Genomic DNA, 19,264 nt, shown 5'->3' with positions numbered 1-19,264 from the left:
CTTGACTGATAGTTGTCAAATCGTTGACTTTTATTACTGATGACTGTCAAATCGGTTAAATATGTACGACTTTCACAAAAAATCAAGCAAACTCATCAACATCAAATGGTAAAATAAGTACTTTACATAATTATGGTATAAAATGCTTAAATTTATAAAGTAGGATATTTTTCATATACAACATAATAAATAGGGCATTTTTGCCTATTAACACTATCATTCCGGTGGGAGCAGCCGTCGTGGGAAAGCAAGGTTTAGTCAAGCCTCTTTGTGGTTGCTCAACATCGTCTCTTTGTCACGAAAAGTCGTTGTCACTTGAGATACACAATCACACCATGTTTAATCTGGCACATATATCTCCATATAGCCAGGGTCGTTTTTGACGAAAAATGGGCCAAGAGCGAAACAATAAAAATGAGCCCTCTATTCACCATCATAAAAACACAAAAAACACTTTTTTTTTAAGTCATATTATAATATTTCAGTAAAAAAAAAGTATCAATATGACTTCTTCTCAGCTTTTTTACTTGCAAATTCATCTATAAGAACATTTGTTTCAATATTTTTTAAGATATCTTTTTCAATACAAAAAATTGCTAAACTATTTAATCTTTTTTTGCCATATCAACATTTTCAAATATGTGTTCAACAAAATTAGACCTTATAATTTTTTTGGACCCTAAAATTGTTCTGAAATGTAATTTTTTGAGTCTCATTTTTTTCAATGCTAGTAGTATACGCACAAATAAAAGTTAGGCCCATAGTAATAAGACTAGTGCCATTGGTGACTTTCTCTAAAATATCACCATAAAAGACAAAAAAATTAATTAATAAAAAATAAATGAAAATTCATCACAAAGTTATGACTTTGGGCTGCTAACCACCTTTTAGGCATACAAGAGTGAGTTCCATGTGGCACCCTCTCATTGGATGCCAATTAGTTATATATCTAATACTAAATATTAATTTTTAATCATTCTTTATGATATAAAAAAAATTTGGAACACAAATTCTATATATATTTGTAATTTAAATTTTCTATATGTATTTTTAATTTTATTTAACTCTTGTAATTTTCGTTTTATGATCAAGTAATTTTGAATTTTAAAAATTATTTATATTTTCTCTATTTTTAATTTTTTTTAAATACTTTTAAAATTATTGTGGTTTATATAAGGATTATGATGTGTACATTTTAGTTACCTAGTTTAGTGAGCGTTTTGTCGTGGTTTCATGTGATATTACATAGTTTGCTATGTTTTGGCACATGAATGAGAAAAATTGGAGATGGAGCTGCTAATTGGAGAAAGACGAGCTTGCGATGGAGATTCGACGTGAAGATGGAAGATAGTTAGAGATTGGGCTTTTAATTACTTGTTATATTTTTATGAAGCTCAAAACTCTTAGTTTTATTTTATTTTGAATATTAATTAGGTGAAGGGCCGAAGCCATGAATTCTTTAGTTTGGGCGGCCTAGGGCCGCATGCATGCTTAGGCCATATATTAGTTTAGGTTACTTTGATTTTGGTTACACAACACTTTTTTACATACAGCCGCAAACTTTGAATTAGAATAGCAGTTGACTTTGTTTTCATTCCATGCATTCTTTAATTTCATGCAATTCTCAATTCCAACGGTTTAGCCTTTGATTTCATAGCTTATTTAGATTTAATTCTTGCATTTGTTTTCTGGAATTGCGGCTGGATTGGGTTCGAAGGCAGACGATTTTTCTTCAATTGGTTCAAGGGTTCCTTTAATTTCTTGCAATTTATTTCCTTAGTATTGTTCGTTATTTTATTTATGTTTATTTTTATTTATTTGATTGTTCTTAATTTAAGCATGAGTAGCTAATTCTTTTAATTCGGCGAGAATAATGAAACTCTAATTTAATGATCTGTGAGACCTAATTGGTTTAAAATTGATTCCTATTGATTCCGATTAATTCCTAGGGTTTAAAGATAATTTCAATTTTATTTAAGCCTGATCAACTTAAGTTTAATTGGATTACAGTCAATTAGTTCCTGTCAATCCGTAATTGTTGGAATAGGACTGATTAGTGATACAACTATCATGTTCGTAGTAGGAATTAATTGGTATATTAATTATTACTAGCATCTCTAGGATAATTGGTATAAATTGGGTTCCTTCATCTTAATGCTATTAGAATATTAAATCTAGGTCTGGCGTCTCCAGCTAGGTTATATTTTAATAAGGGAAATAAGCAGGTCTGGCGTCTCCAGCTGTTTATCGACACAGTAAGTAGGAATTGGGGTACGTCCGTTGCGTTTCACGGTATCCTATAACTGGTTGGTTGATAGGGATTAATTAATTATTGCGTCGAGGATCAGAGTTGAATTAGAGTGGATTTATTTGAGGCGAATTACCCTTTTTATTGATTTGATTCAAAAGTATTTTATTTGATTAATTCTGCATTCTTAGTTTAATTAATTCTTCTTAAAATTAAGGCGTGGTGGCATCACCGTTTTTATAGATTTAGGGATTTGAATGAATTTTAACTGCTCTCTGTGGGATCGACCCTGCTTACCATTATACTAATTTATTTTGGTAATTCCGCAGGAATTATTTGGTGGTTGGCGACGTCCACCAAATTGGCGCCGTTGCTGGGGAGCGGTGTTAATTGATTTCTTTTCCCTTTGATCTATTTTTCCTTTTTATTTTCTTTTGTTTATGAGCAGATCTTCTAAACCGAACCTCCTCTACGATTGTGAGATCGAGAAAACTGCAAAGAAACTAAGGAAAGAGGCTAAGGCGAGGAAGTTACTGGATCTGCTGGAGTCGCAGCCTGACCTTCCCGTTCGACCAGAACAGTTCGTCGAGGAGAAGCCCGGTGCTGTAGCTGCTGACGAGGTTCTGTTTGCCCAAACAGACCACGATTCGGAGACAAAAGCAGACGATGAAGAGGAAACCAACTCGATTTCTGTTGCAAGTATTGAGAGCGACATGGCTGACGATCCTAGACTGTGCGATCTCTCCAGCCACGAAGCTGATGATCCCCCAACTCCGATCCGGATGCCGGCGGCTGCTACTGCTATAGAGATTAAGCTTGGATTGCTTAATGTTCTTCCTAAGTACTACGTGAAAAAGGGAGAAGATCCATATAATTTCCTAAGTGAATTCATCAAGATCTGCAAGGTACAGAAGCGCCCTACTGATGTAACGGAGGAACACTTCAGATTAGCTGTTTTTCCCTTCACCATGACAGCAGAGGCGAACTCGTGGTTCGCGAGTCTCCCACCTTATTCTATCACTACATGGGCGGAGATGAAAAGGCTAATCCTGGAGCACTTTTTCCCTCCCACCAAAACGAATGCGCTTAAGAAGGAAATCAGTGGTGCAAAGCAGGAGTATGATGAGTCCTTAAGCGCTTACTGGACCAGATTTAGGAGATTGGTGGATAGTTGCCCAAACCACAAGTTTTCTGAGGGTGACTTGTTGCAGTATTTCTACCAAGGGATGACCGTTGACACTAAGAATTTGGTGAACTCAGCAAGTGGAGGGGGATTTTCCCAAAACACGGTGAGTGAAGCCAAAAGATTAATTCAACACTTGGTGGAAGCTATGAGGGAGTATGAGGAGCCGCGCATCCAACTGCTCAAGAAAGCTGCTCAAGCTAGTTCATCAGATTTTGAGGAGAAGTTCGAAGCAAGGATGGGGAAATTGGAGAGAATGTTGAGCACTATGGTGGAGAAAGTCGCAATGGCTGGACAACCACCAGAAAAGCCATGTGGAGCATGTGGTAATCCAGGCCACACCAGCCTGCAATGCACAGGAGATGAGGGAGAATATCAAGCCCACGCGAATTCTCCCCACAATTTTTACAGCTACGACGCGCCACTGCCCCATTTGCCCAAACAGGACCAGTACTCAAACAATCACAATGCGCCATGGAGAAACCATCCCAATTTTCGATGGAGAGATCCCGAGCCGAAGCAGCCACCAACGATACAGCAGCCACAACAACAAAACTACCGCCCTCCACATCAAAGGACGGGGTATCAAGCTCCACAAACTCAGCAACATCCTCCTGAGAAGCAAGGCAAATCTCTTGAGGAGATGATGGCGGAATTGATTGGCAACCAACAATTTTTGCAAGGCAATGTGCAGCAGCTTCAACAGTCTCATGCAGAGCAAAAGGTGCAGATAGAGGGGTTGGCTCGTCAAGTGTCTCAGCTCGCAACATCCGTGAATCAACTCAAGGGCCATCAAGGAAAATTGCCATCGCAAGTCCAAGTGAATCCTCATGAAAGTGTGAACTGGATCACCTTGAGAAGTGGCAAAGAATTGGATGAACCACCAATCAAGAAAGTGGAAAAAGTTCGAGAAGGCGAATCTGGCGAGAGCAACTGTTTGCCCAAACAGAACGATTCTGAAGAACCAGTGCTCACTGGAGGTCAATCTGGAAATATGTCTCGTTTGCCCAAACAGGACGGTGAGTCCGAAGCTGTGCGGAAAGGAAGGGAGGCAGAACGAGAAAGGGTTGAAGATGATTCGACCAAGAAGGAACCAATACTGAGCCTCTGCGATCCTAAGTATGTGCCACCAGTACCTTTCCCAAGAAGGTTAGCAAGGAAGAAGCCTGAGGAAGAGATCAATGACTTCATGAAGATATTTGGAAAGTTGGAGATTAATCTTCCTTTCCTCCAAGCACTCAAACTCCCTCATCTGAGCAAGTTTTTGAAGGACTTCATCGATGGAAAGTCTAAGAAATCTGGAAAGATTGTGATGGGCGAGAACGTGTCAGCAGTGATACGAAAAGAATTGTCGCCCAAATGCAAGGATCCAGGTATATTTTCTCTGCCATGTTACATCGGTGATACTAAGATTGAGCATGCTATGTGTGATCTAGGAGCTTCTATTAATGTCATGCCTTTAGCTGTTTATAATAGTTTAAATGGTGTGAAGTTGGTAGATACTAAAGTTGTGATTTAGTTAGCCGATGGATCATGTGTGCACCCTAAAGGTTTGCTTGAAAATGTCCTTGTGAAAGTGAATAATTTTGTTTATCCTGCTGATTTCTATGTGGTGAAAATGAGTGGTATGCAGTCGAAGGAGTCAGCCGGTGTTCTGTTAGGTCGTCATTTCTTAAGGACCACTAGGGCAGTCATTGATGTTTATAGTGGTACTATTTGTTTGGATTATCGTGGAGAAAAGTTTACTTTCAACATTGATGATACCATGAAAAGTTTCCATGCTGTTAAAACTGTTTGTGCCACTAATGTTACTGACCCTTTTGTCCAAGAACATCTTGAGACTAAATCTGTGCAGGACAAATTTCTTCATGTTGACCCGAAACTCGTAGGTTCTGGACATACGGACTGTTTGCCCAAACGGAAGCCACGCGACAGAAGTCTGCAATTTGATGTGGAACCACCCGACTTAAAAGATAAGTGTGTGGAGGAGCTTCGTCTTGAAGCTTATGACGTCGCGATGTGGTATAAGGATCGCACCAAGATGTGGCACGACAAAAACTTGCAAGGAAAGACATTTACAGTCGGCCAAAAGGTACTTTTGTTCCAGTCAAAGATGCGGTTGATGACCGGAAAATTGAAGACGAAGTGGATTGGCCCCTTCATGATACAGTCTGTTTGCCCAGACGGGGCGTTTGAGATTCGTAGTTTAGGCACGGCTAAGATATTCACCGTGAACGGACAACGTTTGAAGCCGTACTATGATGCCTCTTCTTTGGTTCCAGCGGAGTCTGTTTCGCTGCTGCTTTCGGGCACGTTTTGAGCACTTGAGCAGTCGAGCCAACGACGTTAAATAATGGCGCTTATCGGGAGGCAACCCGACTTTCTTCCCTTTTAATTTTCCGTTTTGTTATTCTTTTCTTTAATTCTCATTTTTCGTTCAATTTTTTTTATAAGTTTCTTAGTTTCACTTCCTTAATTTTAATTTTTGTTATGTTTCAGTTATTAAAAAAAAAAAGATCGACGGAAACGTGGCTGTACTACAGGAATACCTCACGAATTTGAGCGCCACGATTCGGCAGGAGTTGCGGCGGCATCGCACACATTAAATTTGACACGGTGACTTTCTTCCTTTTCTTATTTTGTTTAGTGTTTTTGTGTTGTCGTTGTCTTTATCTTTTAGTTGTGTGTCTCGTTTGCTCCTTGCTTATGCTTTGTTTTGTTTGCTTGAGGGCAAGCAAAATTTAAGTGTGAGGGGGGCGTCTTTGAGTTTGTGTTCTGTTGAGTCCGTTTTTATGTCGTTTTGTGTGTTGTGAGCCTTGTGATTGTTGAAGTATTAGTGATAAGCATGCTGCCCGGTTGAGTTATGTGATGAACTTAAGATTTGATACTTGAGAATTAGGAATTGGTGATTGAAAATTCTGTGTTTTTTGTTGGATGAAATTTGGAATGACAAAGAAGATCAACAACGAGTAAAAAGCCACATATATGTGAGAATTGAGCTTATTAGAGTAGAGCACTCTCTACTAATTTTCTTTTTGAGTGGTTTTGTTGTTCATGAAGTTGTGATATGTGGTGAGTCATTGGTGATGCATGATAGAAGGCATTAGGGTAGCCTTTTGGCCTGCGTTTCATTGCCTACCTTTTACATTATTCCCTAGTGAGCCATTTGAAGCCTTGACCATGTTATTTCTTATTAGTCACTAAATAATTAAGCCAAGGCCTATTTTGAACTATCTCTTTGGCCCAGTGATGCATGTCTAATTCCGAACTTCATTCCATTAATTACTAGAGAAAGTTAAGCTATGTTCTTATGAGCCGTTTGCCCAAACTGCTGTCTTGTGCAAAATGATAAGGATCTGTGATCCGTTTGGCCAAACAGTGGCATTGATCAGTTAAGTTTTTGGGATGGGAGCAGTATTGGGAGACGATTTGTGGGGATATTTTGTAGATGATGATTGCATGTTGACTGAGGATATAAAAAAGGAAAGGTGCTAGAAAAAAAAAAGAAAAAAAAATCAAAAAAAGAAAAGAAAAAGAAAAGAAAAGAAAAAATAGAAAAAAAAAGAAAAGAGAAAAAAAAAATTGCACGAGTTTGAGTTGAGCATGTAGTATCATTGTTATTGTTGAAGTTTTTCCCCAAGTTTAGTTGTTTTCTTTCTTTCTCTATGAACTTGAATTCTGGATGATGGTTTGGATTAGATGTGCACACTTTGAGTTTCAATGCTTGAGCTTAGGACCCCTAGGATCTTGCCAACATCATGAATGGTCCTTAGCCCCATTACAACCAATGAGAAAAGACCTTCTTGAGTTGCTATGTGACCATGACATATCACGACTAAGTGGATTTTTCTTCTTGCGTGTGAATTTCCAATGAATTATTGAGATAAGAGTGAACCTTGAGAGGAGCTCATTGTTGCTTGTTCTGGACTGAATTGACAATGAAAACACATGTTTGATATCCTTTTTTCTTGATTCGAGAGTTGAGAGTTGATTGTGAGTTGCATGGTTCGATTTGGCAGTATGTTACGTTACTAGTGTTTTGATGATTACTTGGCTGTTGTTTTTAGTTGAGTTTGTCGTTGTTTAGTTTCCTTGTTCTTTTCTGTTTTCTTTCCGTTAGTTGTTGCGTTCGTTGTTTTATTCTTTTCTTGTGAGTTTTTAGTGTCATGTCGAGGGGGGAGGTCTTGTCTAGATAGCTATTTCCACTTTTGAGTCTTTTCTTCACTTCATACTTGAGGGCAAGTATGATTCAAGTGTGGGGGATTTGATGGGTGTGTTTTAGTTATTTATATTCGTGTTGTTTGCCATGGATTATATTCGATATTACCCATGTTGTGGTGCTTTTGGCGCAGGAATTAGATGGATTGGAGATGGATCTCGTGGATGGAGGAAATATTTAAAGTCGAGAATTTGATGAAGAAGTTGATGAATTTGTGGAGAGATTTAGAGATTTGGGCTTTGGAAATATTTATCTTGTAATTTATTTAAGCCAAATACTCTTTTAATTAATTTTTGGGCTTTAGTTTTGGGAAGGGCCGAAACCCATAAACATTAGGGTATTCGGCCACTTAAGTTTTGATCCCCTAAGTGTTTTGATTTAGTTAGGACTCTTAGTTTGATAAGCAGCCGCAATTTATGACTTGGGGGATACCTTTAGTTATAGTTTGACTTTGAATAGGATTAGATGATATACACTTTTTATTTTCCTTAGTGGTTCAGACGATTTTTTCTTAAAAGTTTTCATGCATGCAATTTTAGTTAGTGATTGAAGATTTCGGCTCGAGTATTTCAATTGTGGCAGACGAGTTTTCGATTGGTTCAAGTGTTAATTTAATTTCTTGCAATTTATTTCATTAGCCTTTGTTCGATTATTTTCCTTATGTTTATTTTTATTTATTTGATTATTCTTATTTTAAGTATGAGTAGCTAAACTTTTAATTCGGCAAGAATAATGAAGCATTAATTTATTAATCTGTGAGACCTAATTGAGCATAAAATTGGTTCCTATTGATTTCGATTAATTCCTAGGGTTTAAAGATAATTCCGATTTTACTTAAGCCTGATCAACTTAAGTTTAATTGGATTACAGTCAATTAGCACCTCCAATCCATAATTGTTGGAATAGGGCTGATTAGTGATAAAGCTACCGTGTTCGTAGTAGGAATTAATTGGTGTATTAATTATTACTAGCGTATCTAGGATAATTGATATAAATTGGGTTCCTTCATCTTAATGCTATTAGAATATTAAATCTAGGTCTGGCGTCTCCAGCTAGGTTATATTTTAATAAGGAAAATAAGCAGGTCTGGCGTCTCCAGCTGTTTATCGACACAGTAAGTAGGAATTGGGGTACGTCCGTTGCGTTTCACGGTATCCTATAACTGGTTGGTTGATAGGGATTAATTAATCTTTGCGTCGATGATCAGAGCTTTGAATTAGTGTGGATTTATTCGAGCCGAGTTACTTCTTTATTGATTTATTTCTCGATTTTTATTTGATTTATTTGTTTTCTTAGTTATAATTAATATTTTCTCAATTTAAGGCGTGGTGGCATCACCAAATTTATAGATTTTTGGGGAATTGAATGATTTTACCTGCTCTCTGTGGGATCGACCCTGCTTATCATTATACTAATTAGTTTTGATAATTCTGCAGGAATTATTTGGTGGAAAACGACGTCCACCAGATTAAAATAAAATAAAATAGAAAAAATATTTGGATCATGTGAGTGTCACTAATGAGAGTAAAATTAAGATAAAGGTTGGGTTGTGTATATGGAAGAGGAAAGCCAGTGATGGGATAGTCTAATAGTATATATAAAAGGATATAAAATTTTTATGGCCCCCGAAAATGATGGGCTCTAGGAGGTCGCCCATGCTGGCCCACCCTCAAAGACGGCCTGCATGTAGCCCACATGAACATGAACATCAGCCATCGTTCAAGGCCATCAACACCGATTTCCTTCCTCACGGCTTGACCAATATCCACCAAATTAAGATGTTGCCGAGCTTTCATAAAACTCCAAAATGGAGTTTCTTTCCACAACTCACAGACCAGGTCACACAAAAACAAATAGTGGAGAGTAGTACCTTCGCTTTCTTACACACCAGGAGCAGAAACCAATGACGGTAACATGATGTTGAGCAAGATTTGTTATTGCAATCAGGTCATTAATCTGATTGTAGATTTATAATTTTATTTAAATATATAAATTTAATTTGTACTAATTTGATTATTGAACGAATCATTTGAATTTTTTCTAGTGTACTAATTTTGAGTTCATTATATAGTTTGATATCTATAATCTATAATATTCTCCCTCCGTCCCAATAATAATGTCACAATTTTTTTTTTGGCGTCCCATTTATAACGTCTCAATCCAAAAAAGAAAATAATTTACTATATTTATTATCTCTATCTCTTTCCTCATTTACTTTATCTCTCTTTTACTTTTTCATTACTCTATATCTATTTCTCTCCTCATTTACTTTCTCTCTCTTTTACTTTATGTACACTTTCTTAATTTTCGTGCCCCATTTTTTTGGGATATTATTATTGGGACGGATGGAGTACGCATTAAAAAAGAGATTTTCAATTTGAAAGTTCGGTGACAATTTTGTAGACATTATAATAAAATTGAAAGTTCATTTATAAATTGTACTATCTTTTTTTTCTTTATTTTTTTAATTTTTGTTTTATTTTATTTTTAAAATTGTATAATAAACGCGGCGAACACAATTATAATTGGGTAAAATATGACTGGAAAAGATTAGTTGGAGAAGCCGGGGATTTCATTGGACTTTGAGGACTCTACATTTATTGTTGTACAGACAAACAACCTAAAAATCACATGTGAAGAATATGAAAATGAAAAATGCTCCAATGGTGATTGAATGACTATTTTGCCCATCTGTCGATGAAGAACAATTACAACACGACAAACATGAAAGGACCAACCAAAAAAATTACATCAATTGTATACACCCAACGTCGTCGTTACTCTTCAAGAAACACTTGCACAAAACTTTACCATCTCAGCTTTTCTGGGAAGTACTGCAGTAATAATAAATTTACTTCTTGTCAGCCAATAAAAATAAAAAAATAAATAAAAGATAAAACAAAAACAACAAAATACGTAAAATAAGAAATAGTAAACCCTACCTTGTTAATGAGGGAGATATAGTAGGGTTTCACTTCCTCAACATCAACGTGAACTTTGCTCTTACTGTACAGATCGTATTTGCTGAACAATTTTAAGAATTCAAGAAAGAACAAAAATAGTGTTAAAACTAGTCTACTAATTAAATATTTCGATATTAATGTTTAATTAAAATAAATCAGTTTAATTACTTGAACACATGGAGCCACTTGAGATTCTCCCTGTCTTCGTCGTTCATTAAGTGTTTATAAGCTCCAGCCCTGTGCAAAGCTGTAATTCCAACATATATAGGTTAATATAATTATTCAATGCCAATTCCAATTTTAAAAAAAAGTGATTTTAGTAAGTTTTTGCGTTTAGTAAGTGATTTTAGTAATTTTGACAATCTCACCATAATGAAATACTATCAACTTATGTAATTCAATGCATGACTTTTTTTATATTTAGGGGGCGTGCATGTGGTTTTAGTTATAGTCTATTTAATATCACTCATTTACTCGGACAAAAAGTTTGAATTCTTACGGTAAAATGAATGGTAACGGATGATGAACAATGCGGCTGAAGGTAGAGTTGTTCCATTTTCCGTAGCCACCTAAAATTAGAAACAAAGAAACATGAGATCATCAACTAATATATAGTTTTAATTTGTGATATGATAATATGAAAATTGTGTGTATCATGTATAATTAATAAAAATTGATATAGAATTACCAAATACATGTAGTCGTCGTGCCCCCATGACATAACGACATTCTCCAATCCGCATCCTTCCTCGTAAACTCCATTCTTCGTGAAGTAAGCAGAGTTTTTGCTGTCGGGATTCTCCTTAAAATACTGCATTTTGCATTTACATTAATTTCGACTATACATAGCTTAAAATTAGATGCATTAATTTGAGGTTGCATTTGTCACCTTGTGATGAATATTGGACCCGTCAAAAGCACATCCAAGAGGGAATGTGTCACCTGTTATATATGGGAAATATATCACACATCTATTAAGCATCCATTTTTTTTCTTCATTGTCTAAAATCGAGCAAAAAATTACTGGTCACATTAATTCACTCACCGACGACAGCCCATTGAGGCAACCCTCCGAATTTCGGGAGAAGGAGCACTTTTCCTAGATCTGGCAAATGCAAAAATAAGTGTCATTTGGAGATATATAATACTAAATATAATTAATTAGAGGAGGTGGTCATGATCGTGGTCGTGTTCGTGTTCGTGTTCGTGTTAGTACCGTGAATTAGAGCGGTGAGGTGCAGCCAATCTTGGTCGGGGTAGTCCTTGCGGATAGCCTCGGCAGATTGCAACAAATGTTGAATCTGTGGCTCGTCCAAATCAGGATCACTTTCGTCCACGACTTCATTGAGAAGCTCGCAGCATTCCCATATGCTCATTTCCATTTTGTCCAGTTTTGAAAACTTTTCTCTCATCTGCTTAACCTGCATTTGCATTTGCATTTGCGACTCAATTTCAATTTCAATTTCTTTTTACAAAAATTAATAAAAATAACGAATTTAAAATGTTGCACTTGCATAATCATATGTCTGGTTGATGTGTTGCAATCTATAGAATTCCTCAACCCCTTTTTGCCTCTCGGTCTCAGCATTAGTGTAGTCCCTATAAAATTACATTCAGAAACTCGACCTAGAAATCATGATTTCAATTTGTGTGAATTTATTTGCATACGATGGATCAATACCTGAAGGTTTGGCCAAAAGCATTGATGTCGGGAGCCTCGAATACGCCTTGCGATTGGCCCAGTTTCTTCTCCTCAATGGGCACACAGTCTGCAATTTTAGATGATGAATAAATATTATGGCATTTTGAGAAAAAAAAAAAAAAAGAAACAATTAAGGGAAGAAAATAATTTACCAAGTTGGAGCTGGAGCTGGGGCTGGTCAACGAGGATGGTCATGTTTGGCAACAAAAGATTTCAAAACAATGAAAACTAGGAGATATATATGAAGAGGGAAATAAAGGCCGTTTCAATGTATAGGAGATAATCACAATGAAATGGCCTTGTGTTGTTTGATGTTGTATGATTGGGAAAAATCTGGTATTTATAGTGGGATAAAAAAGTCCTTACCTATAAATTTGGACTTTCCGCGTCCTCAAAAGAAAATCTAGTTGGAGTCCTTCCCTGAAAATTGCGTTTTGATTGGCTGTTTTTTGTAACTGGAAGGCATAAGATTTGGTCAGAGGTGCTTATCACGCGCACGCGATGTTTTTGGAGCGTGGCAGTCACTACGCTAAGACAAGTATGTGATAAAATTGCATGGGGTTTATAAGTGATGTCATCAAATTGTATGGAATAAGTGACTTTTAAAAAGTTATATTTATAAGTATTATTTCCTCTATCTCATTATTTTTATCTCAAAATATTTGGACACGAGGATTAAGAATATGACGTAAATGGGTTAAAAACGATAGAGCCCACATATTAAAAGGATTAATTATTACTCTCTCTGAGTATCATTCGAACTTACACACGAATTTTAAAAAAGTTGTTAAAATAATTGTAAGTGGAGCAAAAGTACATATATAGGAGTAGTGTTAATGACAATTTTAATTGCTTAATCCTTCATTAATGGGTAAAGAAATTCATTTGAAGAGTTTAATTGAAATACATGAGTATACTTGATTATGGAATAAAATTGTGCACTCTTGATTAGAGGATAAAGTAGATAAACTCACTTGTTTAATACTTCATCTGTTTCATTACGAATGTCTCAGTTTTCATAATGGGACGTCTCATTTTTTTTTGATAAATAATTAAGACACTAATTAATTAATGGGCTCACCACCTACCATCTCTTTATACCTACTTTTACAAATTTCATTTTATTTATTTATCTCCATCAACTTACTTTACTCTCAGCCTAAAAGTAATAGGACATTTGTAATTTATTTGATTAAGATATTAGAATGAATGGACTCGCTTGATTATGACCATAATTTATTTTCATATTAAAAATAAATCATTATAAATAAAATATCTCAAAATGAATTTTATGTCATGCTTAGTGAAACAGAGATGGTGTAATTTTCATCAGTTTTTCTCATTTTGTTTCCTTTATTTTGTGAAAGCTACATAAAACAACGTGCAGAGGCGGAGCGGTGAACCGACAATACTATGGCATTGCAACTTTGATTCAACGTGATTTATGGAAACTTGTGATTGAATAAGGGATCGAGAGAGGGCGAGATGGTAGACACGCGCTGGATGCCGCGAAGGGTGAATAAAGTGGGTGATGAGTCAGATAAACGTGTAAATATAAGTAATTTAATATTGGAATTGAAAATGGGATAAGGCCCACACTGACGCGGTACCGAGTCATATCCAACGACGCTCTGACTCTCATATATCTTTATCTATAGCTGACCTGTCACCGGCTAATTAGCATTAACTAAATCAAATTGCGACTTAATTACTACTACTTGCCATATTTTTTGAGGCAAACTAGCCCTATTAATCTAACATTAGATAGAGCAGCCGGCGCACCTCATTCTCATTCTCTTCTCGCTCCGACTAAAACACTTTCCGATATTCTTGGATTGCCGCTGAATCCCTCCCGACTTATCACTAATTAAATGTATGCCCTCCTCCCCTGCTATTTACGGATCACGATCATTTTTTAAATTCAAATTATGTAAAATATCAAAATATCATTGTATGAGTTAAATTAATTGATAATTAAAAAATTGCCTAAATTTAAATATTACTAATATTTAATTTAAAATAGTCTATAATAACAATATCATCAACCTAATGACCATAATATTAAATTCAATTAATAATAATAATAATAAAATTTATAGATTGTAAAATAAATAATTTAAGTCAATCACATTTTGAGCAAATAATACTAAACCATCAATATAACAAAATTACTAGCCTTCATCTAATAATTTTGAACTTTTAAAAGTCCAAATTATATTATTATTAAAAGTACATATGTAATATAGCCCAAAATTAATTTAAAGTATCAGGAAAATATGAATAATATATATATATATATATATATATATATATATATATATAAAATACTATAACAACAAATATGTTTATATAAATGAATAAATAAATAATTCATACACATAATTAAATGAATCTATATAATATTTTAAATTCTAATTTTTAGATATATAACTAGTTTTTTTATGTACAAAATTAATACAAATTTTCTTCTCCTTAATTGCATTAAAAATTATTATAATTTAAAATAATTATAATTAAACAATAGTGTAAGCTTTTTTTAAATGAAAACTGACATCTACTTATTTTTCCACCAACACAGAAAACTACATTAGAAAAAGAGCATGTTGTTCAATATTAGAGATAAATTAGAGAAAAAAAATCGACACTTTAAACGATCATAATTTATTTGTTTCAAATGTCATTTTTTTTTATAATTTTTACATCGAATTAATGATATCTTCTCATAATCTTTAATTTAACATCCATATTGAATATATTTTCATGAATCAAAGTTAATATTTTTTTGAAAAGAACTAAAATATAAAAGAAAAAGGAAAAAAGAAAAAATTTGATGAGAAAAATTGAGAAAAGTGAGAAAACATGTTAGTAAAAAATCTCTTATTTTATATTCTCTTCGCCCCCCCAGTAAATATGTATAATTGACCTAACTACAAAACTAACTAATTAATTACTATTCACAACAAACTAACTAATTAATTACTATTCATAACAAACTAACTATTCTAACTACTTTTAGTTTATTGTACATGCACACTCTCATGCATGCTAAGAGCATCTGCATTGGGCTTACTTGATAGCCTACTTAATAGCTTACTTGATAGTAGGGGACCACATTGAGTAGAGGAGGCCACATTGGGGTTACTTGATAGCCTACTTGATTTTTTTAGTTTTGATTTTTATAGTTTTCATTTAAATTTAAATGCTTAAATTTAAATAACACAATTTAATTCAAATTTAAATTGCATTAATTTAAAATCCTACAACATACAAAAAAAAAAACCTAAAGGCATAATTTAAAAATACTTAATTAAAACCTAAAAAACATAATTAAAAACTACATAAATTAAAATCCTACTCTAAATAAGCCCACGACGCTTGAGCACTTCTTTGACCATGTAGTTGTGCAATGTTCTTTGTGCATCTGTAATGTGCGTCGTATCCGTGCTGAGGAGCTTCATATCGAGCTCCTCCCTCTTGAGCTCGTTCTTCTTGGCGTACTCGGCGGTGATTGCTTTCAAGTTTTGGTCGGACCAGTCCAACCTCTCCACCAATTCGGGTGGAGCCTCTGACCTCTCCGAAGCCTTCCCCTTCCCCTTCGCCGCTCTCGCAGCCGCCTTCGCCGCCTTGTTTCCAATTGGTCGGGAAGACGAGATCTCCTCGCCCGACGCCGAGGTGGTGAATTCGCCCATCTCCGTAGTCTTCGTACTTTTCAAGGAATGCACGTCTCCCTCGAGGTACATCGACTTGAACTTGTGGTTGTTCCGGAGAATTTTCCACGCGTTCCAATAGTTGAACGCGCTCTTAGTTGGGCTCCTACCTTTGAAGAGGATTTGGGCCTTGTCCCGGAGTATGTCGTCCGAATGGCTGGAAGGCCACCGGGCGCGCGTCTCTGTTCAAATTGCCTCCCAGAGCCGCACATCGGCGCTCACTCAGGCCCAATGCCTTTGAATTTGGCGGTGTTTGAGGTTGGCGCCGATGAGGGGGTTGACACGGTCAGGAATCTATGTCCAGTACGCCTCCCCCTTTTGATCGGCCTTACAGATGGCGTTGTTGGTCTCCTCACTCCAAATTTGGACGATGAGGTCCGTCTCCTCGATGGTGTAGGTATGACGGATAGTCCTTCCTTCCGCCACCGGCGCTGACGCCTGCTTGTCATGCTTGATCTTGTAGGCGATTTCCTTCATCCGGTTGCCTTTCTTCGATTTAGCGGCACTATGGGCTGCCGGTGGCTCCTCCTTGTCGGTTGGAGGGTCATCATCCAAGTTACATCCCTCAAAATTGGGATGATAGTCGCCGGAGAGATTGAGGCACCAATTTAGATCATAGTAGTTTGGGTTATGTGGATCCATGGAAATTGTAGAGAGAGGAAAAAGGTTGAAGATGGTGTAGAGGAAGAAGGTTGAAGATGGTGGAAATTGTATAGAGAGAAAGAAGGAAGAAAGGGTTTTAAAGAAGAGAAGACAAAAAAAATTGAAATCGGTAAAATACCGATTTCCAAGACTGCCAAACGGTCACAATTTTCAATTTTCAAAATCTGATGTTTTTTTTTTTATTTGGCGCGTGCATAGCACTATCGTGAGCTACCCAATCTATCGTGAGCTCCTCGAGTAGGAAGGGGCTACATCGCATTACTCGATGCCTCCTCTACTCGAGTAAGAGGCATCGCGTAATGCGATGCAAATGCTCTAATGTATAAGCTAATATCGTTTATACGAGTTTTAATAAAAAGTTATTTAAAGTATTAATAATGGAGAAAATATTCCACATTAAGAGTATTGTTAAATAGATTGTGGACTAATAGCCATAGCATCTCCAAGGGGCCACGTAATTTTGCAATTTGCTATTTTGCTCAACGGTGGTCACACACAACATCGTTGTAATTCATAGTGGGTGAATATTAGTGCGAAAGTCGCTACATGTATATTATATTTTGTAAATTAACTACTTTGTTTTTCTAAGTTTTAATAATCTTATATTTTTAGTTTTTAGATAACCATTCTTTTGGATATTAACTACTTTGTTAAATTAGTTTAAAAGTGAATTCCTAAATATTACTATGATGGTATAAATTTTAACTTCACAAATATAAAATAAAATAAAAAAGATAAATATGTAAATACTTAAAATATGATAAATACTTACAATAAAAGCTATATAAAATATTTTGTTTAAAAGATAATTTAAGTTTTATAATTAACTACTATCAAGTATAAATGTAGATATATCTAAAGGTATGATATAAAATAATTAGATAAATAATAATAGTTATTAAATATTCAAAATAATAAAAGTAAAATATTATTAATATTGAATTAATTAGATAAATATGAAAATACTCTAAAATTTGCCCTAAAAAGTGTAAGTTCACATTATAGTACATTAGAGATGCTCTCACGAGATGTACTTCTTATACAAACTACTAATTTAATTTACGTTCGCCCTTGTACGAAGTCACTTGCATAGTCGAATAATTTGTATATTTATTTTTAATAAAGTAAATGATCTATGTATTCGACAATCTCAAGATCTGTAAAATGGTAAAGTTACCATATATGTCTAGTTTTATAAACTATATCAAATTAGAACTTGATATAGGTGTAACTGATTGACCCCTCAACCAACCATTATTACCGATGTAATTGCAAAAATTTTCCCCCTAGATTAGTTGTCCTCATCTTTGGTAAAGTTACATTTTCAATCTTGATAATTATACTAATATTAATTTAGGTGTCCTGGTAGGTTGGAAGAATCGCAGGGTATATACCCACTAATTCGCAACTGTTATTATCAATAAAGACTAAAATTAATTAAATATAAAAATATTGATGTTGGTGCTCATCGATCGACGTCAAGTCAAAGCTTACAAATTAACTTACAATTTACAAATCATTTTTTAGGAGGCTGTTTCTTCGCGAGCACTATACAATTAATTAATAGTGAAAATTAATAATTACTTTTAAATATAATTATAATTTATAATAAAACTAAAATATTTTGGATGATATTATCTCGTCCTTTCTCTCTTTTACGTATAAAAAAATAGTGACTCTCTCTATTTTTATTACTTTCGCTTTCCTTTTTTCTCTGAAACCCTAATTCCATGTTGCGCCCCCATCGATGTTATCTCTCTCTTAGTCTCTCTCTCTCTCTCTCTCTTTTATTGATCTCTTTATTTCTCTCCATTTCTGATGTACCCATACATCGCCGGCAACATGCTCTTCTCTAGATATACTACCATTCGAGATCTACGAAAATCAAGAGATGATCTAAGTAGATTTGAAACCAAATGGTATGAATTTGTACCATTAATTCCACGACGATCGTGTAAGACACCAACAAAGTCATTAGCACCACCATTCATGTCGAGGGAGAAGAAAACAATCTTCAACCATGCGTATTGAAGCCTTCCTATTTTGCAACCATGGTACGACAAAAAATAAAAAAATCGTACCCTTTACAATAGGAGGATCACTATTTTAATATAAAAAAATGCAACTAATACTGTGTAATTATAGCACAATCTGTAAATAGAGTATTGTATCCACATAGACTGACAAGCGAAATGACAATGAATACTTCAGCACAAATACCTATTCAATATTCAAACAAAGGAATGGTGGAGATTTATAATTAGATTAAAACAATAAAAATAAATAAAATCAGATACTAAATTTTCAAAAATAAAAATACTGATCCTAGGGTATGCAATTATTTTAATTAAATCTACACAATTAACCTATTAATCCAAATTACTAGTGTAATCCATCCCGGATGAAAGTATACAATATTTGTCCAAGATAATAACACGGTAATACATACGGTCATTCCATATATATCCTCAATTCGCACGGTGGCATCCCAAGGACTATTAAAGTCATGGACCCTATTTACGGGCCCTTGGCGACATCCTCAAAATAAACCTCAAATCGCATTGTGGCAATCCAAGGAC

The 19,264-nt window shown here is 35.1% G+C and overlaps 1 protein-coding gene across 1 annotated transcript; it reads right to left on the bottom strand.

Moving 5' to 3' along the window:
* Positions 1-10,204: 10,204 nt before the first annotated feature.
* LOC130988526 (inositol oxygenase 2-like) lies at positions 10,205-12,641 on the bottom strand. The gene is made up of 11 exons (XM_057912401.1): positions 12,468-12,641; positions 12,295-12,382; positions 12,128-12,212; positions 11,830-12,034; positions 11,659-11,718; positions 11,503-11,555; positions 11,302-11,424; positions 11,113-11,182; positions 10,782-10,860; positions 10,593-10,674; positions 10,205-10,484 (listed from the first exon to the last, which is right to left on the bottom strand). The coding sequence occupies exons 1-11, from the start codon at positions 12,508-12,510 to the stop codon at positions 10,458-10,460; spliced, it is 915 nt and encodes a 304-aa protein (XP_057768384.1). The 5' UTR covers positions 12,511-12,641; the 3' UTR covers positions 10,205-10,457.
* Positions 12,642-19,264: the final 6,623 nt, after the last annotated feature.

Source organism: Salvia miltiorrhiza, chromosome 6 (genome assembly GCF_028751815.1).
Source record: "Salvia miltiorrhiza cultivar Shanhuang (shh) chromosome 6, IMPLAD_Smil_shh, whole genome shotgun sequence".
Taxonomy (NCBI): Eukaryota; Viridiplantae; Streptophyta; class Magnoliopsida; order Lamiales; family Lamiaceae; genus Salvia; species Salvia miltiorrhiza.
This window is presented reverse-complemented; position numbering and strand designations above follow the sequence as displayed.

What these genes read in the sequence shown, in the direction of transcription:
- LOC130988526 (XM_057912401.1), bottom strand. Translation starts at nt 12,510, where the DNA reads ATGACCATCCTCGTTGACCAGCCCCAGCTCCAGCTCCAACTTG. An exon ending in CCAGCTCCAGCTCCAACTTG is followed by an intron (nt 12,383 to 12,467) that starts GTAAATTATTTT and finishes CTAAAATTGCAG; the next exon opens with ACTGTGTGCCCATTGAGGAG. An exon ending in GCCTCAATGGGCTGTCGTCG is followed by an intron (nt 11,556 to 11,658) that starts GTGAGTGAATTA and finishes CATATATAACAG; the next exon opens with GTGACACATTCCCTCTTGGA.